The 19,944-nt window shown below is 65.2% G+C and overlaps 11 protein-coding genes across 11 annotated transcripts; 5 read left to right on the top strand and 6 right to left on the bottom strand.

The window, feature by feature from the left end:
* Nucleotides 1–32: 32 nt before the first annotated feature.
* MJAP1_004289 (uncharacterized protein) lies at nucleotides 33–1,496 on the top strand (the record flags this gene model as incomplete). Its single annotated transcript, XM_060268206.1, has 1 exon — nucleotides 33–1,496. The coding sequence occupies one exon, from the start codon at nucleotides 33–35 to the stop codon at nucleotides 1,494–1,496; it is 1,464 nt and encodes a 487-aa protein (XP_060124189.1).
* A 23-nt stretch (nucleotides 1,497–1,519) lies between these two features.
* CLA4 (non-specific serine/threonine protein kinase) lies at nucleotides 1,520–3,898 on the bottom strand (the record flags this gene model as incomplete). The annotated part of the gene is made up of 1 exon (XM_060268207.1): nucleotides 1,520–3,898. One exon carries the CDS (start codon nucleotides 3,896–3,898, stop codon nucleotides 1,520–1,522), a length of 2,379 nt encoding a protein of 792 aa, XP_060124190.1.
* A 127-nt stretch (nucleotides 3,899–4,025) lies between these two features.
* ARC15 (arp2/3 complex subunit) lies at nucleotides 4,026–4,535 on the top strand (the record flags this gene model as incomplete). Its single annotated transcript, XM_060268208.1, has 2 exons — nucleotides 4,026–4,174; nucleotides 4,202–4,535. The coding sequence occupies 2 exons, from the start codon at nucleotides 4,026–4,028 to the stop codon at nucleotides 4,533–4,535; spliced, it is 483 nt and encodes a 160-aa protein (XP_060124191.1).
* A 26-nt stretch (nucleotides 4,536–4,561) lies between these two features.
* Nucleotides 4,562–8,077, bottom strand: MJAP1_004292 (uncharacterized protein; the record flags this gene model as incomplete). Its single annotated transcript, XM_060268209.1, has 1 exon — nucleotides 4,562–8,077. The coding sequence occupies one exon, from the start codon at nucleotides 8,075–8,077 to the stop codon at nucleotides 4,562–4,564; it is 3,516 nt and encodes a 1,171-aa protein (XP_060124192.1).
* Nucleotides 8,078–8,108: 31 nt separating this feature from the next.
* On the bottom strand, nucleotides 8,109–10,198 carry MPS1 (dual-specificity kinase; the record flags this gene model as incomplete). The annotated part of the gene is made up of 3 exons (XM_060268210.1): nucleotides 8,109–8,861; nucleotides 8,884–9,869; nucleotides 9,892–10,198. The coding sequence occupies 3 exons, from the start codon at nucleotides 10,196–10,198 to the stop codon at nucleotides 8,109–8,111; spliced, it is 2,046 nt and encodes a 681-aa protein (XP_060124193.1).
* A 157-nt stretch (nucleotides 10,199–10,355) lies between these two features.
* On the top strand, nucleotides 10,356–12,062 carry MJAP1_004294 (uncharacterized protein; the record flags this gene model as incomplete). The annotated part of the gene is made up of 1 exon (XM_060268211.1): nucleotides 10,356–12,062. The coding sequence occupies one exon, from the start codon at nucleotides 10,356–10,358 to the stop codon at nucleotides 12,060–12,062; it is 1,707 nt and encodes a 568-aa protein (XP_060124194.1).
* Nucleotides 12,063–12,105: 43 nt separating this feature from the next.
* Nucleotides 12,106–12,636, bottom strand: RPB7 (DNA-directed RNA polymerase II subunit; the record flags this gene model as incomplete). The annotated part of the gene is made up of 6 exons (XM_060268212.1): nucleotides 12,106–12,124; nucleotides 12,169–12,212; nucleotides 12,235–12,396; nucleotides 12,419–12,529; nucleotides 12,552–12,601; nucleotides 12,624–12,636. The coding sequence occupies 6 exons, from the start codon at nucleotides 12,634–12,636 to the stop codon at nucleotides 12,106–12,108; spliced, it is 399 nt and encodes a 132-aa protein (XP_060124195.1).
* A 153-nt stretch (nucleotides 12,637–12,789) lies between these two features.
* On the top strand, nucleotides 12,790–13,642 carry rtf2 (Replication termination factor 2; the record flags this gene model as incomplete). The annotated part of the gene is made up of 2 exons (XM_060268213.1): nucleotides 12,790–12,792; nucleotides 12,815–13,642. The coding sequence occupies 2 exons, from the start codon at nucleotides 12,790–12,792 to the stop codon at nucleotides 13,640–13,642; spliced, it is 831 nt and encodes a 276-aa protein (XP_060124196.1).
* A 6-nt stretch (nucleotides 13,643–13,648) lies between these two features.
* MJAP1_004297 (uncharacterized protein) lies at nucleotides 13,649–14,896 on the bottom strand (the record flags this gene model as incomplete). Its single annotated transcript, XM_060268214.1, has 1 exon — nucleotides 13,649–14,896. One exon carries the CDS (start codon nucleotides 14,894–14,896, stop codon nucleotides 13,649–13,651), a length of 1,248 nt encoding a protein of 415 aa, XP_060124197.1.
* Nucleotides 14,897–14,930: 34 nt separating this feature from the next.
* MJAP1_004298 (uncharacterized protein) lies at nucleotides 14,931–18,143 on the top strand (the record flags this gene model as incomplete). Its single annotated transcript, XM_060268215.1, has 1 exon — nucleotides 14,931–18,143. The coding sequence occupies one exon, from the start codon at nucleotides 14,931–14,933 to the stop codon at nucleotides 18,141–18,143; it is 3,213 nt and encodes a 1,070-aa protein (XP_060124198.1).
* A 4-nt stretch (nucleotides 18,144–18,147) lies between these two features.
* COQ6_2 (Putative ubiquinone biosynthesis monooxygenase) lies at nucleotides 18,148–19,934 on the bottom strand (the record flags this gene model as incomplete). The annotated part of the gene is made up of 3 exons (XM_060268216.1): nucleotides 18,148–19,562; nucleotides 19,585–19,767; nucleotides 19,790–19,934. The coding sequence occupies 3 exons, from the start codon at nucleotides 19,932–19,934 to the stop codon at nucleotides 18,148–18,150; spliced, it is 1,743 nt and encodes a 580-aa protein (XP_060124199.1).
* Between the last annotated feature and the right edge of the window lie 10 nt (nucleotides 19,935–19,944).

Consider the following 19,944-nt stretch of genomic DNA (forward strand, 5'->3'; position numbering starts at 1 on the left):
GTTGCCACGTGCCAGAACGCTTTGCGACAATCATGAGCGGCTTCCAGGATTCCGACATGTACCGCTCGCGTAAGCGGTACTCGCACGAGGGCGACTTTGAGAGCGAAAAACGGTACCGCCGCGACTTTGATGGACCGCACGACCGTGACGACCGCTTCCGCGGCCGCCGCGACGACCCGCCGCGCCGCCGCGACGAGTTCCGCGGCGGAGGCGGGCGGCGCTTTGGGCCGCGCATGTCGCCCCCGCCGCCGGGAACGAAGCGCCTGACGGAGCGCGTGCGTGCGCGTACGCTGTGGGACATTATCCCCAAGGGCTTTGAAGAGACGGATCCCATCTCGGCCAAGGCGACCGGCTTCTTTGGCGCGCCTGTCAACTCGAGTGTCGCCGCGATCACCGCTGAAGGGCTCGACGAGACGGTGCCGCCGAGCGTGCTGCAGTCGCGCATGGACCCGCTCCTTGCCGCAGCGCTGTACAATGCCAAAAAGCACCAAAAGCTGCGCCGCCTCGACGTGTCGGGCATCACCACCGACATGTCCGACGCGACGCTGCGCGACTTTTTCAACCAGACCATGACGGAAAAGAAGATTGTCGCGAGTCTCGGCACGGAGCCGTGCCTGCGGGCAGAGGTGTACCCCGAGCGCAACTATGCGATGGTCGAGTTCCGGCACCCGGACGACGCGACAAACGCCATGTTCCTCGAAGGCACCGAGTTCCAGCGCAGCGCGCTGCACCTCGAGCGTCCGGACGACTACAGCGGCACGGACACGTCCTATGCGACGATCCGTTCGCTGCACACGACCGTGCCCGACGGCCCCAACAAGCTGTACGTCGGCAGCATTCCCACGTTCCTCAATGCCGACCAGGTCACGGAGCTGCTCAAGGCCTTTGGCGAGCTGCGCCACTTTGATCTGCTGCTCGACCGTGCGGGCAACTCGCGCGGAATCGCCTTTTGCGAGTTCTTTGACGAGACGATGACGCACATTGCCTGCGAGGGTCTCAATGGCCTGCTGGTCGGCGAGCAACGCCTGGTCGTGAAGCGCGCCATGCCCGAGCAGGACGAGGAGGAGGACGTGCAAGAGACGTCCGAGACGCCGACCAAGGCCATGACGATGCTCAACATGGTCGCGCCCGAAGAGCTCGAAGACGACCAAGAGTACCAAGACATTCTGGAGGACGTACGCGAGGAGTGCGTCAAGTACGGCACGATTACCGACGTCCGCATTCCCCGGCCGTACTCGACGATGCAGAGCGAGGCGTCGCGCTCGTGGAAGGAGCGCCTCGACGCCAACCCCGGCGCGGGCGCCGCCAAGGAGCGCCGGGGCGTCGGCCGTGTCTATGTGCAGTACGCGACCGAGGCGCAGTGCACCGCGGCGCTGCAGGCCATTGCAGGCCGCCAGTTTGGCGGGCGCATGGTCATTTGTGCCTACATTCGGGACGAGGCGTGGCCGGACGAAGAGGACGGCGCGAACCCCAACGACCAGCAGCTGGATAAGTAGGCCATGTACAATGCTACCTTTCTCTATCGCTCCTTGTTCCGGAAGTGGAGTAGCCGCGGCAGCTCCGAGATCGGGCACGCCTTGCGCAGGAACTCGTGCTGCAAGAGCTCGTCCGCCGTGGCACGGCTCTTGACGTCGGCGCACAGGCACACTGCGAGGAAGCCCTTGAGCTCGCGCGAGAGCTTTTCGGGCTTTTTGAGTGTGGGTGTGCCGTTCGTGGCGATCATGTAGAGCGCCTTGAGTGGTTCTTCGTCCAGGTACGGCGGCTCGTTCTCGATCATCTCGATCGCCATAATACCCAGGGACCAAATGTCGACCTTGGCCCCGTACTCTTTCTGCTTCACCACCTCGGGCGCCATCCAGTAGGGCGTGCCGACCATGGTCGCACGCTTGCTCTTTTGGTCCGTCAGCTTCGCACAGAAGCCAAAGTCGGTGATCTTCACCTGGCCCAAGTTGTTCAGCAGAATATTGTCGCTCTTGATGTCGCGGTGGATAATGTTTTGGTTGTGCAAATGCTCCAGCCCTTTGCATGTCTCGAGCGAGATCGCAGCAATCTGCTCCTCCTCCAGTGTATTGTTGTCGATCACATCGGTTAGCGCACCGCCCTCCATAAACTCCATCACCACCCACAGGTCCGAGTCGCGGACCAGGAAGGAGTTGAGGAAGTTGACAATGTTGGGGTGCTGCGACTCTTTCATCACAAGGATCTCGTTGATAATCAGCTCTTTTCGCGGCTGGTGCGCAAGGTCCATGGCCTTGATCGCGACACGCTGGCCTGTCGCAAGCGCTTTCGCGACGTACACACTGCCAGACGCGCCTTGCCCAATCTTTTTGACCTTGCTGTAGAGCAGATTGGGGTCCTCGCGGCTCACGACGCTGCGCAGCATATCCATAATCTGGCCCTCGGTGAGCGTGCTGATGCGCTTGTCCACAATGCGCGCCGACGTCGGCGCAGGCTCCCTGCCGGGCACCTGGCTGGGGCGCGTCGACTGCTGCCGCAGCGGCACATCTGCCGCCGGGCGCTGGTACGCATCCGCGGCTGATTGCGGCTGAGTGGGGCGCGGCGCGGCGGGCATCGACGGCATCACGGGCGACGCCATCTGCGGCGAGGCGTAGCTCTGCTGCTGTTGCTGTTGCTGCTGCTGCTGGTGGTGGTGCTGCTGCTGCTGGTGATGGTGCTGCTGCGCCATCGCGGCCTCGATACGCTGGCGCTCGGCGGCGGCGGCGACGCGCTGCTGCTGCTCGCGCTGCTGCTGCTGCTGCTGCTGGATCCGCTGGCGCTCACGCTGCTCTTCGCGCTCCTGGAGCTGGCGCTGGAGATGCTCGTCCGAGAGGCGCATCGACTGCGCCATAAAGGACAGGTTGCTGGTATCGCTCTCTGTCTGGTGGCTCGTGTCTGGCGTGTGCGGCGGGAGCATCGCGGCGGTGCCATCATCCATGCCGGGCAGCGCAGGAAGCGGTGTCTGCTTCGCGAGACTCGGCGACGGCGCAGGTGGTGCGACACGGCTCGGCACCGGTGCGGGTGGCGGCGCACGGCGGGGGTCGTACGCGTCGAACGGCATCGGCGCGGGCTTGAGCTGCGCATGCATCGTGGGGTGCGCAGCGTACGGCGTGTCGACGCTGTTCATTGCCGTGCGCCCCGACGATCCGGGGTGGATGTTCATCGTGGGTGACCCCAGGCCGAAGTCGTCGCGCTGCCCCTTCTGGATGTCGGTGTAGAACTCGAGCACGTCGAGCACTGCCTGAGGGTTCTTGGCGTAGTCTTCCTTGGTAATGGCCGACTTGGTCAGCAGCTTGGTCCACTGCTCTGGCAGGCCGGTAAACGAGCCGCTGACCGGGTCGAAGCCGACGTGCACCTGGTGCACAAAGTCGGTCGGCGACGAGGCGCCGAGCGGCGTGCGGTGGTAGATGTCGTCCATCCACGCATAGAGCTCGTCGTCGCTCTTGAGCTGCAAAAAGTACGTCTTGTCCTTGGTCTCGATCTCGATGCAGTACGGCTTCAAGTCGGTGCGGCTCACGTTGGTCACGTCGCGCAGTATAATGATCGTCGACGCCTGATATGTCGACTCGTTCTTGTGAAAGAGGAGTGTCGTGTCGCGGAGCACCAGCCATTTCTTGCTCCAGATCCAGCTCCGCAGGCCGTCTTCCTTGACGCTCACGTACCCCTTGCGCAGAATGCTCGTCGCATTCGGGCTTGCGCCGCTCATTGCAGGGCTGGGGTGCAAGGTGCCCGCTGCCCCGCTGCCGAGCCGGGGGCTGTACGGGGCACTGCTCATCGCCGGCGAGCCAGGCAGGTCAGCGTACGCATCGCCGTTGCCGCGCCCAAATGACGGGGGCGCAGGCGCAGGACGCGATGGCGCTAATGTATACGGGTCCGACGCATCTTGGGGGCGGTAGGACATTACAGATTGTCGATGTTCCTCCCGCGTCACGTCCGTGTCAGCGTCGTCTCCGCGTCGGCGCAGGCGCGGCGGGCCACCACGTGGTCCGGGACCCCACGTGACCGACCGTGCGCCGCTGCCTTCCACCATGAGCGACTTCCGGGCGCTGGACGTGGACCAGTACGACGAAGAGGCGCTGCGCGCCACGGACCTTGTTGTGGACGACCAGAGGTCCGCACAGGAGCTTCTGAGCATCGCACAAGGAAAGCAGAACGGCGTGCGCTCGCGCCTGGCGAGGTAGGTCGTCGCATCATACTCACCCAGCAACGATATCGGAGGTGCTCTCGGCGAGGTGCTGCGCGACGCGCCGAGCGGTACGCATGCGGACGAGGCGAAGCGTGTGACATTTGCGCTGCTTCTCGAGATCCTGAATGCTACGCGCTCGTCCGACATTCCCGCGGCGGTCAAGGGCCTCGATCTGCAGGAAAAGGACACGCTGATGAAATACCTCTACAAGGGCCTTGCGCTCGGCGGCACGCGCGCGGGTGCGGCAGAGGGCATCAACTGCGCCGTGCTCCTCGGCTGGCACGAAAAGCTGACGCAAGTCGCGGGCACGGGCTGCATCATGCGCGTCATGACCGATCGCCGGTCGCTGTAGTAGGCATCACGTTGTACATCGCTATCTTATACATCGAGCATCGCGGGGCCGCCCCACTTGAGGTCGCGCATACGTAAATCGACAATCTCCTCGAGCGCCGCGAGCACGTCGGCGCCAGGCGCGAGGTGGTACGACGCGTCAGAGTTCGGCTTGCCGGACGACTCGGTCGTCGTGCACGTCCGCGGCGCAAACGTCAGGTCGAGCTGGTTGAGGTACGAAATCAGGTGCTCGTCCTTGCCGATCTGCAGCACAAACGAAAACATGTCTTTGCCGGCGTCCTGCGTGGGCCGGGGGGGGAGCGCGCCCATCGCGTCGAGCGAGAGAATGTACTGCACTGCCGAGGTGCGGCTCACGTTTTTCGGCATGATGTTGAAGCGCGTCGAGCTGTGCAGAATCCGGATCGAGAAGCGCTCGCCGAGCGAATCGTAGATCAGACTCTGGACCTCGGCCGCCTGGCGGTGCGCCCACTGGCGATCGGCGCCGGTCTCGGCCTCGGTGCGCTCGTTAAAGTGCCACGAGACCGACGCCTGGCGCTCCTCGATCCAGGAGCCGGGCGTGCGCTCGGTAAAGTACGCAAGGATCTCGAGCACGGGCTTCCGCCACTCGAGGTTGAAGCCGTCCACGAGCGAGATCCACGTCGGCGACGCACAGTGCCGCACAAAGCACCCATTCTCCGCCACGAGGCCCACCTCGGGGACCTGCGCGGCGATGCGGTCGAGCGCCACGGTGCCTTTGCCGCTCAGCAAGTACACATAGTTTCGGCGGTCGCTCGTCAGGCGCTTGAGCAGGCACACGAGCGCGGGCTGGGGGCGGAAGCCGTGCATGTGCACCTCGACCGGGTCCTCGAGCACCAGCGTCTGCTCCAGGTCCACGAGAATCATGCGCGAGCGCGACGCACGCCACTCGGACACGAGCTGCGCAATCTCCAGGCGGGGGATAAAGACATTTTCGATGCTCGGCTGCTGCTGGTGCGCACGCTCGAGCTGGCTCAGCACCGACGTGATCCAGTGCTGCGCCGTCTGCGTGACGACGGTGCGGTGCAGATCGTACCAGCGCTGCTCGCGCTCCTCTTCTTGCATCGTGAGCGCCTGGTAGATCGCGCCGGCGACTTGGCGGGTATTCCAGGGGTTGATCCCGATGCACGCACGCAGCGCAGAATAGGTTCCGGTAAACTCGGAGAGGATCAAGGGGCGCTTGCGCGACTCTTGCGCGATGACGTACTCGTGCGACGTGAGGTTCATGCCTTCGCGCAGACTCGTCGCAAGGAAGACATCGGCCATGGTCAGCAGCGCGAGGTACTGCGAAAAGGTCAACTCTTGCACATGCAAAAAGACCACCGGCTGGTACATCAGCGAGCTGTGCTTGCGGTTGATGCGCGCGACAATGTCCGTCGCCTCGCCCACTTCCTTGTTTTCTTGCACGGTCGCAAGCGCGACCTGCACGAGGACCACGCGGCCGACCCACTCGGGGTGCTCGTCGAGAAACACCTCAAAGGCAAGGAGCTTCTCGCGCACGCCCTTGATCCAGTCGAGCTTGTCGCGACCGACAATGACGTGCTTGCCGGCGAATCGCTCCTCGAGGCGCTCGACCCACTCCATCACCTCGGGGTTCTCGCGCTTGCGGTTCAGCGTACGCACATCGATTCCGATCGGGAACGGAGCGACGGTGACAAACGCACGGCGCAGTTGGATGCCGCGCGGCGTCGCTTCCAGCTGCAGGATGCGGCTGACCGTCTGCCGAAAGTGCCGGCAGAAGTTGTGCGTCTGGAACCCGACGAGGTCCGCGCCAAGCATGCCACGCAGCAGCACCTCGCGCATGCTCAGGCACCGGAAGATTTCGCTCGAAGGAAAGGCAATGTGGACAAAGAGGCCGATCGTCGCATGGGGAAGCCGCTCGCGCACCATGTGTGGCACCAGCAGCAGATGGTAATCCTGCACCCATACCACGTCGCCTTCCTCGTACACCTCGACGATGCGCTCGGCAAAGCGCCGGTTCACCTCGACATACGCGCGGAACGCGCGGTGCTCCGACTGCAGACCCTGTGCACTGGGCAGCGTGTAATGAAAGGTGGGCCAGAGGATCTGCTTGCAATAGTGGTGGTAGCTGCTCACGTAGTCTTCGTCCTTGAGCCACACCGGCACGCAGTCGTGCTCGACACGCGCGCGGTGGTCGATTTTGGTACGCAATGACTCGGGGATCCAGTTCATCTCGATGCCGAGCGTGCCAACGTACAGCTTGCCGTTCGGCAGGCGCTCGTCCCCGACGCTGTTCACCGCATTGATCAGCCCGTAGTTTGCGCCGGGATTCGGCACAAAGTCAAAGGGAACGGCGCTCTCCTCGCTTTCTTGCGGCCCGCGGTACGCATGCGACGAGCTGCGCGAGCGCATCGACGGCGCACGCTGCGTTGAGCGCCGCAACAGCGAGCCGCGGCGGTGGATCGTGCCCGAGGCGGTCGTCTCGCCCGGCTCGTTGCGCGGGCGCTTCACGTTGACCGTGTCCGGCACAATGTCGGGCGTGGGCTTGTTGCTCACCGTCACGCGGCCGCTCGGCAGGACCTGCAGCCCGCTCTGCGCCCGCACCGGCACCGGCGCCTCGCACTTGGGCACGAGCGCCTTGCCGGGCTTGCTCGGCGCCGAGCTCGAACCACGCAGGTGCTCGGGCGGCCGCAGCGTTGCGTCGCCTTCGTCCTGGGCATTGGTCCACCCCGAAGCAAGCTCCGGGCGCTCCATCAGGAGCGGTGTCGAGTTGGTGCGTGGGCCGTGCGAGCCGGGGGGCATCGGCGTCACGACCCCGGCCCCGAACGGGTTCTGCTCCTGTGGTGCGGGCGTCACGGCGGTCGACTGCGAGTTTTGCTTCGCGGCCATGTCGGAAATGATGCTCGCCGGCGGCGTCGATTTCATGTCGCGCACGCCGTGCGGCGTCGGCGAGCGCTGGGGCGGCCCATGTGGCGAGACCGACGGCTTCGGCCCCAGCGGCGTGAGGAACTGCGGCAGGCCCGTGTTGCCGCTGTTGCGCCGGCTGCGCTGTATCCGCGCAGGGTCCGCCGACTGCTGGCTGGCGCGGCGGCCGTGGTCGGACATGGTCCCGGGACCCGGGCGCGCGTCCAGGGCGCCGCGCGCATCAAACGTTATGTCTTGCGCGTTCGGCGACGGGGGCGTACTCGCAATCGCCGAGCCGGCCGGCTGCAGGTACGCCGTGCCGGAGCCGGAAGCTTCGGCCATCAGCTCGGCCATGCTGACGCGCTCGCGCTGCGTGAATGAGGAGTGCCGCGAGTTTGATGCACTTCCGAGGTGCGGCAGGTTGTTGCGCGGCGATGCAGCACGCGTCTCTTGCTGATTCACTGCGATCTGGAGCCGCGTCGAGAGCATGTCGGCCAGATGCTGCGTATTCGCGGGCCGGGGCACGGGCGACGACGGCGCGGAAAGAGGCCCGGATGTCTCCTCCGACGAGCCTTTCTCATCTGCCCTAAATTCTACAGTATCTGGGAGCACAAACGCGGCGATGAGCACGCGGTGCCCACGGGCCTTCTCCCGCGGCGCCATCGTGATCACAGCGGGTGTGGCCGTGCGCAGGTCACGTGCTAGAATCGGCGAGGTTGCGGAAGAGGACATCGGCGCGCTCCACGGCGTTGGCCTCGGTCAGGTCGCCTTGGAGGGCGTGCATCCGCAGACGCACCACGAGTTCGCGGAGCTTCTGGCGGGATATAGTCACCGTTTCTTCGAGGTAGGTCGAAATGAGGGGGTCGTGCAGCAACTCGGGGATCTGTGCACGCTGCTGTGCGTCGTAGCGCAACGTCGCTTGCATCGTCCGGATCAGCAGCGGATCGACGCGGGGAGAGCTTGGATCATCGAGGACGCGGTGTGGGGGGAATGCGATCGTGTGCTTCGGATCGATAATCGCGTCCAACTTGCGGTCCGCAGGCAGGCGGTCAAAAGGAGGGCGGCCATAGACCATTTGGTACAATATACATCCCAGCGACCACACGTCGCTGGCTTTGCCGGCTTTGTAGACGCGGCGGCCATGCGCCTTGGCCATCTTGATCGCCTCGGGCGCCATGTAGTTGGGCGTGCCGACAATCGCGTCGCGCGAAATGTGGATCGTGCCGAGCGGGATCTTTTGCGCAATGCCAAAGTCGATCAGCTTCAGGCGGTTGCCGACCACGAGAAAGTTGGCGGGCTTGAGGTCGGTGTGCACGAGGTTGCCTTCTTCGTGGATAAAGTGCACCGCCTCGAGCATCTGCCGCCAGTAGTCGCAGATCTGGGCGTGGCCGAGGGGGGCATGTGCTTTGAGGACGTGCGCAAAGTCCATCTCGCCGAGTTCCAGGAGCTGTGTGAGTGCATAGACGTACAATTTTTAGCGTGTCTTTGTTGAGGCGGTGGCCAAAGTACCGCAGGATATAGCGCTCGTTGCCGGGGCGCTGCGCAAGCTGCTCTAGCAGCTGCGCTTCTTGCACCAGCTCGTCGCGCGACTCGGGCTCCAGACGGCGAAGGGATACTTGCTTCATCGCAAAGTAGCCTTGGTGCGCCTCGTCGATCTCTTCCATACGGACACCTTCCTCGCCGGCAACCGCGGCAGGGATCGCAAGGGGGCCACGCACTTGCCATACGGTCGAGAAACCACCTTCGCCGGCTCGCCGCACTTTGAGGAAGCGGCAGCCACGAAAGGTCGTCTCTTTCGCCATCGGCTTCTGACCCATGGGGGGGGTATAGTTGGCACGGCCCTGGCGCTCTGCTTCGCTTAGCATCCGCTGCAGATAGTCGTTCTCCAGGTCCGGCGAGGCCGCGGGGGGGGGTTGCGACGAAAGCGGGGGAAGCGGCGTGACGGCCGGGGCTTTTTCGGGGGCACGTAGTGCCGCATGCTTCTCTGCAGCACGATTCTGTACGTCGGCCAGCGGCGCACGGCCCTGCATCTCTGCCGGCTTCTCGGCACGATTGTGCACCTCGGCCAGCGGCGCACGCGCTAGTCCTGCACGCGGCTCATTCGTGGGCAGCGGAATCGGCGCAGCAAGGATCTCGTGCATGGCCGAGGCCTTGGGCTCTGTAGGCGTTTTTGGAGCACGGAATGCGGGAATCTCGGGGATATCGGTCGGCTTGAGGCGCAGTGTGGCGTGTGCAGGATCCGTAGACGTGCTCGCTGTATCGGGCTCGTTCGGCGCGTCGGTCTCGGCAGGCTCTTTGGCTGCCTTGGCGGGCTCTGTCGTTCCTGCCTCTGTCGCAGGCGCATTATGAGCCGCAATTCCATCAACTTCCCCCGCTTCCTGCTCGTCCTCTTCAAACTTGTGCCGCAACACGCGCTGCGGCCGGGTGTGGGCACTTGCCGAGCGGACCGTCGAGCCTGCATTAGCTTCAATACGTACGTAGTTTGCGCAGGCTGTTGCCCACACTGCGCGGACCTGTACTCATCGTCAGGCTGCCACGCAGCGTGCGCGATCCCGGCGGCGGCCCCGGCGTCACACACGCGTCCAACGCGGCGCCTTTCTGTGTCGGACTGTCGGTCGGCGGCGGCGGCGGAGGCGGCGGCGCGGCCGCGCCGGACGCATTGTCCGCGCTATAGATATGACTTATCCGCGGCGGAGTCGGCAGCGGACTCGCGTCCGTATCTGGCACGGTCCCCGCGCGCTTCGGCGTGCCTGGCGTCGCGCCCTGCGCCATGGCCATCTCCATGGCGCCACGCGGTGTTGTTGTGTTGGACGGAATTATTTTCACGTGTCGTCCGAATGAAGCGCACGTGGTGACCTTAATTTCAGCTGACAAGCGTGCATGCAGCCGTGCATGCATTGAGCTGAGCGTCTTCGCGCCGTAGAAGTTTTCCTTATCCAGCATGTCTGAGCCCGTACTTCAGCCCGGAGGCATTGAGAAAGACTACCACACCGGCGTCCTGAACGAGAAGCTCGAGCATGGCGGTCTCGGTCTCTCTGGCTCGGACGTTCTCTCGCACCACGTCGAAGCTTCGGCTGTGGACGAAGTGTACGCGCGCAAGGTGTATGTGCTCAACAAGATCATCAACGAGCACATCGGCATGACCTGGTGGCACTATGGCCTGTTCCTCGTGTGTGGTGTTGGCTGGTTCCTGGACAATGCGTGGTTGCAGCTGGTCGCGATCATTCTCCCCCAGGTCAAGAACGAGTTCTTCCCCGGTATCACAACGCACGAAGGCATCGCGCAGCCGCGTTTCATGACACTCTCTGTCTTTGCTGGTATGCTCATCGGCGCTGCGTTCTGGGGTGTGGCTGCAGACATTGTCGGCCGCCGCTTTTCGTTCAACGCGACACTCCTCCTTGCGGCCATCTTTGGAACGGCCTCGGGCGGCGCGACGTCCTTTACTGCGCTCGGTGGCCTGTTTGGTGCGCTGTGCTTTGGTCTCGGCGGTGCGCTGCCCGTCGACGGTATGCTCCTGCTCGAGTTCCTGCCCGGTAACCGCCAGAACCTCCTTGCGGGCCTCTCGGTCTTCTGGTCGCTGGGCCAGCTGATTGCGTCGCTGATTGCGTGGGGTCTCGTGGTCAAGTTTAGCTGCGACCCCGAGGTCATGGGCGACTGTCTGATCAAAAACTCGCGTGGCTGGGTCGCTTCGAACGCCAGCTGGCGCTACCTGATCTTTATTATCGGCGGCATTACCTTCTTTTGCTTCTTTTTGCGTTTCATCGTGTTCCGCATCCCCGAGTCGCCCAAGTACTTCCTGGCGAAGGGCCGCGACGCGGAGGCGGTTGATGCGATGCACCGCTTTGCCAAGATGTGCGGCCGTCCGCTGCCTGAGGACATGCTCTCTGTGAGCATTCTGCGCTCGGCCGCGGGCCAGGACGAGTACATGGACTACAAGGAAGAGGTCGTGCGTTCCAAGCTCGGCTTTGTCGACAGCGCCAAAATGTCCCTGCGCAACCTGCGCGAGGATCTCGCGCGCAGCTCGAAAGGCAACACGCGCTCCGGCATCAAGGCCCTGTTTGCGACGCGCCAGCTCGGCTACACGACCGCGATGATCTGGCTGCTGTGGGCTATCATCGGCCTGGCCTACCCCCTCTTTTCTTCGTTCATTGTGCTGTACCTGGGTGACAGTGCGTCGGGCCCTGACTCGACGTACATGACCTACCGCAACTACGCGATTGTGTCGGTGTGTGGTGTGCCCGGCAGCATTATCGCCGCATTCCTTGTCGAGATTCCCCGCTCGGGCCGCCGCGGTGCGCTGATGATCAGCACGCTCCTTTCCGGTGTCTTCTTGTTCGGCTTCACGGGTGTGCACACGCCGAATGGCTCGCTGGCCTTTAGCTGTCTCACGACCTTTTTCCAAAACATCATGTACGGTGTGCTGTACTGCTACACGCCCGAGTCCTTCCCTGCACCTTTGCGTGGTACGGCCGACGGTATCAGCGCGTCGCTCAACCGCATCACCGGCATGGTCGCCGTGATTGTCGCAATCTACGGCTCGTCGGCAAACCCCTCGGCGCCCATCTACATTGCTGCGGCGCTCTTTATTGTCGCTGCGCTGCTGATGCTCACGCTGCGCGTGGAGACGTCGCACCGTACTGCACTCTAAGTCTCTCATTGCGTCTAGTCAAAAGGTCCCAGGTAGTCCTCCTTCATCGTCCCAATGGCAAACTGCATTAGTCACCGTACGTACAATCTCGTTTGCATCCACACGCGTGCCCACGATACGGATCCGCACCTTGCGGCCCTTGACGAGGTTCTGGGTGAGCCTGGGCACGTACATCGGTCGGCGAGACAAACTCGGGCGGATTCGCGTCCGGCTGGAACTTGTAGTCGATGGGCAGCAGGTGCGACGAGACAAAGATACTCAGTGGCCCCACTTCGGCAAAGAAGCCCATTTTGTTCACATTGGTGACGAGCGCGTCCATCACTTCGCCGTTGAACTGGGTCAGCGCTGCAACGTACCGGCTTCAGGACGATCGCCTGGTATTTGCTGCGGAACTCGGCGAGGCCCGTTCCAGGCATCACCTTGCCCTGTCCGACATCCATGATCGACACGACCTTGATGATATAACCCTGCGTGAGCGTCGCGACGTACGTATTTCCCGGTACACGTGCCCTCGACGTCGTCCTTGAGCTTGCGCGACACTGCGTTAGGGCGGAAACTTACAGAACTCGACCATCGACGGCCCATAGAATGACGGATGGAGCTCTGTCCGGTGATCCAAGTTTTTCTGCGTCAGCCGCGCGACCTACCAAGAAGAACATGCCGTATGCTCCACGTCCGAGGCGAAGCGGCGACGGCCTCCACGGCCACGTGATCCACCTCCACCAGGATGGTACGTCGTGTGGCTGACGCAGGGAAATGACGGTGGCTCGATCGCGAAGCGCGACGATCTCGTGCGCACCAAGGCGGCGGCGAATGAAAAAGTCGACAAGGACGAGGTGCGGCACTCGCTCTGGTCGCAGTGCCGCCTTACGAAAAAGCCGCTGAGTGCGCCAATCATGGCCGACCGACTCGGCCAGCTCTACAACAAGGACGGCGTGATTGAGTACTTGCTGCGGCGCGCGCAGGACGAGGCGACGGACGTGGAAAACAAGGCGGCGGGGCATATCAAAGGGCTTAAGGACGTGCGCCAGGTCAAGCTCGCGCAGAGCGCTGCGGGCGAGGACGACGACCACGCCTACCCCTTTTCGTGCCCCCTGACGCAGCGCGCGCTCACGGGCAAGTTCAAGACGGTGTGCTTGTGGCCGTGCGGATGCGTGGTGAGCGAGTCCGGCCTGCGCTCCACGACGGGCCTGCAGGGCAAAAAGGACGAACAAGAGACGCCGTGCCCGGTGTGCGAGACGCCCTTCTCGCCCCAGGCCCTGGCCGAGGGCCGCACGACGCTCGACTCGGACCTCGTGTGGCTCAATCCGCCCGAGGACGAGCAGAGCGAGCTGCGCGCCCTGCTGTCCCAACGCAAGAACAAGCGTAAAAAGAACGAGTCGAGCGAAAAGCGCGCCAAGCCGCGGCTGCCGACGCTCAACGACGCCGCGCCCGGTGCGTACGCGGCGCAGCAGGTGCGTGTGGCCCAGGCGAACGCCGCACACAATGCGCCCGGCGCAAAAGAAAGCGAGGCCATTTCGTCGCTCTACCGCAAGACGCCGTCGAAGCGCGATGTGTGGCTCGGCAAGCAAGCTTCATAGTGTACATTACAAACCCTGGTCTACTTCGTGGTCGCTCGCGCCTTCGTCGGTCATATACGACGACACCGACGAGGTCTCGGACATGTCGTCCGCCTCACCGAGGCTGTCGAGCGAGATAAAGTCGTTTTGCTTTGCAAAAGCCTTGGCGCCCTTGCCCTGGGGATGCACAACTTCCGGCGCAGGGTCCACTTCGAACGGCTCGTCACGCGCAGCCGCGTCGTCGCGCACAAACAGCGTATCTGGCGGCGCCTCGGAGGCGCGCGCCGAGTGCGCGAGGCGGCAGTGCGTATTTTCGCACTTGCCGTGCTCCGCAAACTCGGGACACTCTTTTGCGTGGCGCTCGGTGCACTCGGCGCCTTTTTCGCAGTAGCCGAGGCGCAGGAACGCGCGGCAGAGCGGCGCATCCGGCGCCATGTCCGCATGGGTATACTTGCACGCCTCGCCGTTGCGGCACTGCCCGCTCCGCAGATAGTGGACGCAGTGCGGCATGGTGTGGGCCGTCGGCGTGTGCGGCAGGCGGCACTGCGCATTCGTGCAGCCTGTCGCCTTGAGCGCACCCGGGCACAAGGCGCGTTTCGCCTCGTCGTGCACAAACGGGCACTGGGCACCCCGGCGGCAGGCGCCGGTCCGAGTAAAGTAGGCACAGAGCTCTTTCGGCTTGCGTGCGCGCTGCACGCTGGTGATCATCTTGGTGAGCTTCGCGAGGCGCTTGGCACGGCCCGCGTTGGCGCGCGCCGCGCGGCGGTCGGCGACGAGCTGCTTGTTGATCAGGTTTCCGTTCTTGGTCCGGATGTATGCCTCGCCCTTGATCGACGTCTGCAGCGGCGTCGAGCTACTGGGCTGGGGCTCGGCGGTGGACTTCTTCACGAGCTTGGTGCCGCTCTCGTCAAAGACAAAGACGACGCCGTCGACGAGCACTTCGCCCATATTGTCGCCCCGGCGCACCGTGTCCTTTTTCGGGCGGAAGGTGTGCTCTTTTGCACTCGACGCAGCTGCGGCCGCGTACGGATCGTATACCGCCTTGTTCACGAGCGCCATGCTCGTCGCCGAGCGCCGCTTGACCCAGTCCTGTGCCTCGCCTTGGCCAGCGCCACTCCCGTGCGTAAAGACCAGCGAGCGGTTCTGCGAGCCACGCGCCGCGCCACGCCCCCGGCCACGCCCCCGGCCGCGGCCGCGCATCTGATCGCGGCGGTGGTCGATCGCGCCGCTGAGCTGCGCGATCTGCGACACGAGCGCCGCCTGCTCGTCGTCCATGGTAGAATCGGCCGACAACTCCACCTTTTTCTCGATGGAGGCAGCGATCGGTGCGTACGTCCGAGGGACGTACGAGGAGGTCCCACCGTCGGTCCTCGCGGACGTGAGCGAGGAGCGTGTCTCGCTCCTGGAGCTCGTCAAGGCGATTGGGCCGCACCTCACGAGCGAGAACGATGCGGAGCGCACGATGGCCGTGTCGCTTCTGAGCCGCGTCGTATCCCACCTCGCCGCGCAAGGGCCGCATCCCCAGCTCACGAAGCAGATCATCCGCACGCTCACCGCGTTCTTTAGCGAGAAGCTCAGCGATGCGTCGGCGCTCGCCGATGCCGCGAGCCGTCTCGGGAACGACGCGACGCTCGTGCCGGCGTCGGCGCCCCGTGCGGCGACCGCCGCCGCCGAGCAGCGCACGCTCGCGCAGAGCCAGATGCTCGTCGACTGCCTCGATGCGCTGCTGGCGCTGAGTGGCGTCGGCTTTGCCAAGGACCAGGTCGTGGACCGCAACCACTTTGGTGGCGAAGAGGCGCGCGTCGTCAGCGACGCGCTCTTTTCCTCGCTCGAGCTGCGTGCGCATCCCCAGACGCTGCGCTACACGGCCGTGCGGCTGCTAGACTCGCTCGTGGCACGCAACCGAGCGGGCCTCGCGGCGATGCGCACCGTCGACGGCGAGCGCGGCCCGCCGGGGTCCGCCTTTGTCCAGGGCTACACCAAGCTTGTCGCGGGCGAAAAGGATCCCCGTGTGCTGCTCATCCACTTTGGCCTCGCGCGTGTGCTCCTGCTGGAGTGGGAGATGGAAAAGGCCCAGGTCGAGGCGTTCTTCAACGTGATCTTTTGCTACTTTCCGATTACGTTCCGGCCGCCGCCCGACGACCCGTACCACATCACGCCGGAAATGCTCAAGGACGCGCTGCGTGCGTGCATCAGCGCCTCGCCCGCGTTTGCGCCGATGGCTATGCCGCTGCTCCTCGAAAAGCTCAGCGCAAGCGGGGGCTCAGCCAAGGTCGACGTCCTGCACACGCTCAACAATGCGCTGCCGGTGTACGGCCGCGCGGCGACCGAGGCGAACGCGGACGACGTATGGGCCTTTCTCAAGCTCGATATCCTCCAGGCGACCGACGATGAGTCCGCGCAGTGGGCACAGACGACGCTCACGACCATGCTGCGCATCCTTTACGCGGACGCAGAGCCTCAAGGCATGGCCAACGTCGTGCTCGACGAGTGCACCAACGAGCTCAAAGAGCCGAGCAAGTCGCTCGCCAAGACCTGCATGAAGATCGTGCAGAGCCTCATCGACGCGACGCCGGCGACGTCGGCAATGGCCCTCAAGGCCGTGCTCACGCTCCTCCTCGGCAAGCTGGAGGAGGGCGACGAGGACGAGACGCATATCCTCGCGCTCCTCGCCGCGCTCCTCGACCTCGTGCAGCGCGTATACACCGGCGAGAGCCAGCGCACGTACGACAGCGACGGGCGGCCGCTCGACGCGTTCCACGACACGCTCTTTTCCGCGCTCACCCGAGGCCTCGAGCGCCGTGCGGACGTCGCGGCGCTCCACGGCCTCGTGATGCTCGTGCAGGTGCCGGGCTTTCTGCGCGCGGACGAAGTCGACTACGCCACGCGCTGCATCCAGACCGTGCTGCTGGCGCCCGAGGCGGACGACGCACTGCGCGAGGCGGCGCTCGCGGGCCTCGACCGGATCCTCTCTGCGAGCAAGCGCTCGATCGAGGAACACACGCTCCCGTTCCTCCTCGAGCAGCTGCCGTACACGCTGCCCGCCGAGGCGGACCTCTTCCGCATCCGCCTCGCTCTGGGGGCCCTCGCGCGTCTGTGCACCGCGCCGGACCTCTTTGACGCGTTCGTCGTGCGGGTGTGTGCGCTGCTTGCGTCGGCGTGCGGCGCACAACGTGCGGATGCGCGCACCGTCGGCTACGCGTGCGCGCTGCTTGCCACGCTCCAAGTGTGCCTCGAAAAGAAGCTCGCGGCGCAGCATACGGATATACCCAAGTATGCCGCGAGCCTCCCCTTGCGCCTCGTCAACCTGCTCAAAGGCGCACAGAGCGACCGCGTCGCGGCCGACGTCGCGGTTGTGCAGTATACCTGCGAGATTCTCGCAGTGCTCGTCCCGACGCTCTCTGCCGAGCGCCAGGAGACCATCCTGCGCGAGTGCCTCGCGGCGCTCTCGGCCTGTGCGCCGGTGCCCCGCGCGGATGCGCCCGAGACGGACGCGAACCTGATCGGCGTCGTTGCGGCGCTTATCGTCGGCGCCAAGCGCCAGGCCGCGCTGCCGAGCGGCGACGCACTCTCGTGGATCGAGGCGACGCACGCGTTCCTCGTCGACCGCCCCGACCGCGCCGGCGACACGTTCGAGAGCCAATCGGCCTACTTTCTCCTGTGTGCGCTCGCGAACAAGTACGCGGACGTCGCGCAGCTCGAGGCGAAGCTCGACGCGCTCTGGGCGCCGCTCGTGTCGACGCGCGCGCTCCCTCGGCGCATCCAAGGCGTCTATGCGTGGGTGTGGCTCGCGCGCGGCCTCCTTGCGCGCGGCAGCGACGTCGGCGCCGCGATGCTCGACCGTTTGCAGCGCGAGCTCTTTGGCGACGCGACGCTCGGCGCGGCGGCCGCCGGCGCACTCAGGGTGCTTGCGACGCACGACGAGCTGCTCTCAAAGGCCAACGGCTTCCAGCTGCGCCTGCTCTACAAGCAGCGCCTGCTCGACCGCCTCTTTCCCGAATTTGTCGCGGGCTACCGAAAAGGGGGCGCGGAGCAGACGACCTATCTCATTGCGCTCGCGACGCTGCTGCCGGCGCTGCCCGAGGCGACGCTCGTCGACAAGGTCATTGCGCTCTTGCCGCTGCTCGTGCACACGCTCAGCATCCCGGATGCGAATGCGCGCGCGTCGGCCGCGAATGCGCTCCACGCGGCGCTCGCCCAAGTGCCGGAGCGGCTCGAGCCCGACGACCCGCCGAGCGCGCTCGCCGCCGCCCTCGACGAGCACCTCGCGACGCTCATTCCGCACCTCGTCGCAAACGTCACGCCGGGGCCGTACAGCCCGCCGCGCACGCGTACGGCGGCGTTCCAAGTGCTCTCGGCGCTCGTGCCGCGTATTGTGCACGACACGCTCGTACCGTACCGCCGCACGGTCGTCCAGGCGCTCGGCGTCGCGGCGCAAGGTGTCGACGATCCCCGCCGCACAGTGCGTGTACACGCAGTCGACTGCCGCGACGTGTGGTACCGTATCAATGTGCTAGAGTAGCTAGCTACATACGCTTTGTCGATCCTGCGCCTTGCAGCAGCACCTGCTTCAGCGGCCCCAGCTCGTTCACCACGTCCAGGCCGGTCGAGCGCGCCCAGACCAGCGCCTGGAGCGCGGCCTGGCGCACGGACTGCGCGAGCCCGCCGTGCTCCGTGTACGGCGACGCAGGGCGCGTCGCAAAGAGCCAGTGGAGGTGGTCGGTGACGGAGAGCATCGCCTGGTTCGGCAGGTAGCGCGCCGCTTCGTAGGGACGCAGCGCGCTGTCCGTGCCAATGTCCATGCCGTCGGCGGCAGCGGCGGCGAGCGTGTCATTCAGCGCACGCACGTCCTGGATGCCGAGGTTCAGGCCCTGGCCCGAGAGAGGGTGCGTCGTGTGCGCCGCGTCCCCGACGAGCACCGTGCGCCCTTGGCCCTCGCCACGCGCCGCGCCGCCGGGTGTGAGGCCCAGCGCGGTGAGTGCGCCGGAAATCAGCGCCGACGGCGTAGGGAGCGACGTGTGCAGGTTGCGGTTCAGCGTGCTCCCGAGGTAGCACCCCGCGTGCTTGAGCTGCAGGGGAAAGGATGCGACGCTCTTTACGTCTACCGCGTCGCCCAGCGGGGGGACCGTGCCGAGGTGCGCACTCGGCGCGCGCTCGCCGAGCACCTGCTCCGCGTGCACCATCTCGGCGAGGATCGCGGCACGGAACGCGGCGACATCAGGCTCGGGCAGCGCCGCGAGGTCTTTGGCCTCGTACACGAGCCGCTCGAGCGCGTCCCACGGCAGGCGGAATCCAGCGGAAATGAGCGCAGCAAGCAGCGTCGGCATCTCGTTCTGCGCCGCGTCGTGGCGGTGCAGTGCGCCGAGCGCGTCGGCAAGGGGAGGGGGGAGTGCCCACACGATCGTGCCGGTGCTCGGCGAGAGGGGAAGGAAGGCGAGCGTGCCCGTCGGCAGGAAGCGCTGCCACGCGCTCTGGTCGACGAGCGGCTCGGCGCTCTGCGGCGCAATGCCGGTGCGCAGCGTCGCGACGAGGCCTTTGCAGTGGTACGGCCATCCGAAGCTCTCGATGCTAGAAAACTTGCGCACCGGCGAGTTGTGCCCGTCCGCGCCGACGAGCAGGCGCGTCGCGATCGCCCGCGTCTCGTTCTCGCGCTCGAGCTCGAGGAGCGGCCAGGCGTTTTGGCTCGGCGCGGTAATGTTTGCGACGCGCGTCTTGTCCAGGATCTCGACCGAGACATTGCACGACGGCTCGGCCGTGCGCGCCTGGATCAGGCGGTAGAGCGCCTGCTGCACGTTGGAGATCTCGACCATCGAGCTGAGCGCGCCGTCGGGCCCGGGCCCGGGCCCAAACTCTGCACCGGCGTCCGAGAGGCCGTCCCAGACGCGGATGCGCTCGACGGTGCGCATGCGCGACCAGTCCAGGTAGGCGTCTGCGCCGATTTCTGGTTTAGTACAGCAACGTACGCTTCATCCACGCGAGGTTGTCCATGTTCATACTAATCACGCGGTTCTCCCACTGCACGCCGTCGTGCGCCGCCGTAGCAGCGCGCGTCGTGCTTTTCTTCTGATCCTGCCACGATGCAAAGCGCGACAGGTCCATCGTGTCCACCAGCGCGACCTTCATCGGGGGGAGTGCGGGATTCGCAACTGCGTCAGTCATGCGACGTACCCAGGCCACCCAGCATCGCGAGGCCGACCACGCCTCCGCCCACAATCACGATATCCGTATCACTCTTTGCAGGCGTATGCGCAAAACGCACAGGGACGTACATGCGCCGCAGCAGCGGCGCCCGCCGCACGGCCAAAGCACGCATCCTCGCAAGA

The sequence above is a fragment of the Malassezia japonica genome, chromosome 9 (assembly GCF_029542785.1).
Source record: "Malassezia japonica chromosome 9, complete sequence".
Taxonomy (NCBI): domain Eukaryota; kingdom Fungi; phylum Basidiomycota; class Malasseziomycetes; order Malasseziales; family Malasseziaceae; genus Malassezia; species Malassezia japonica.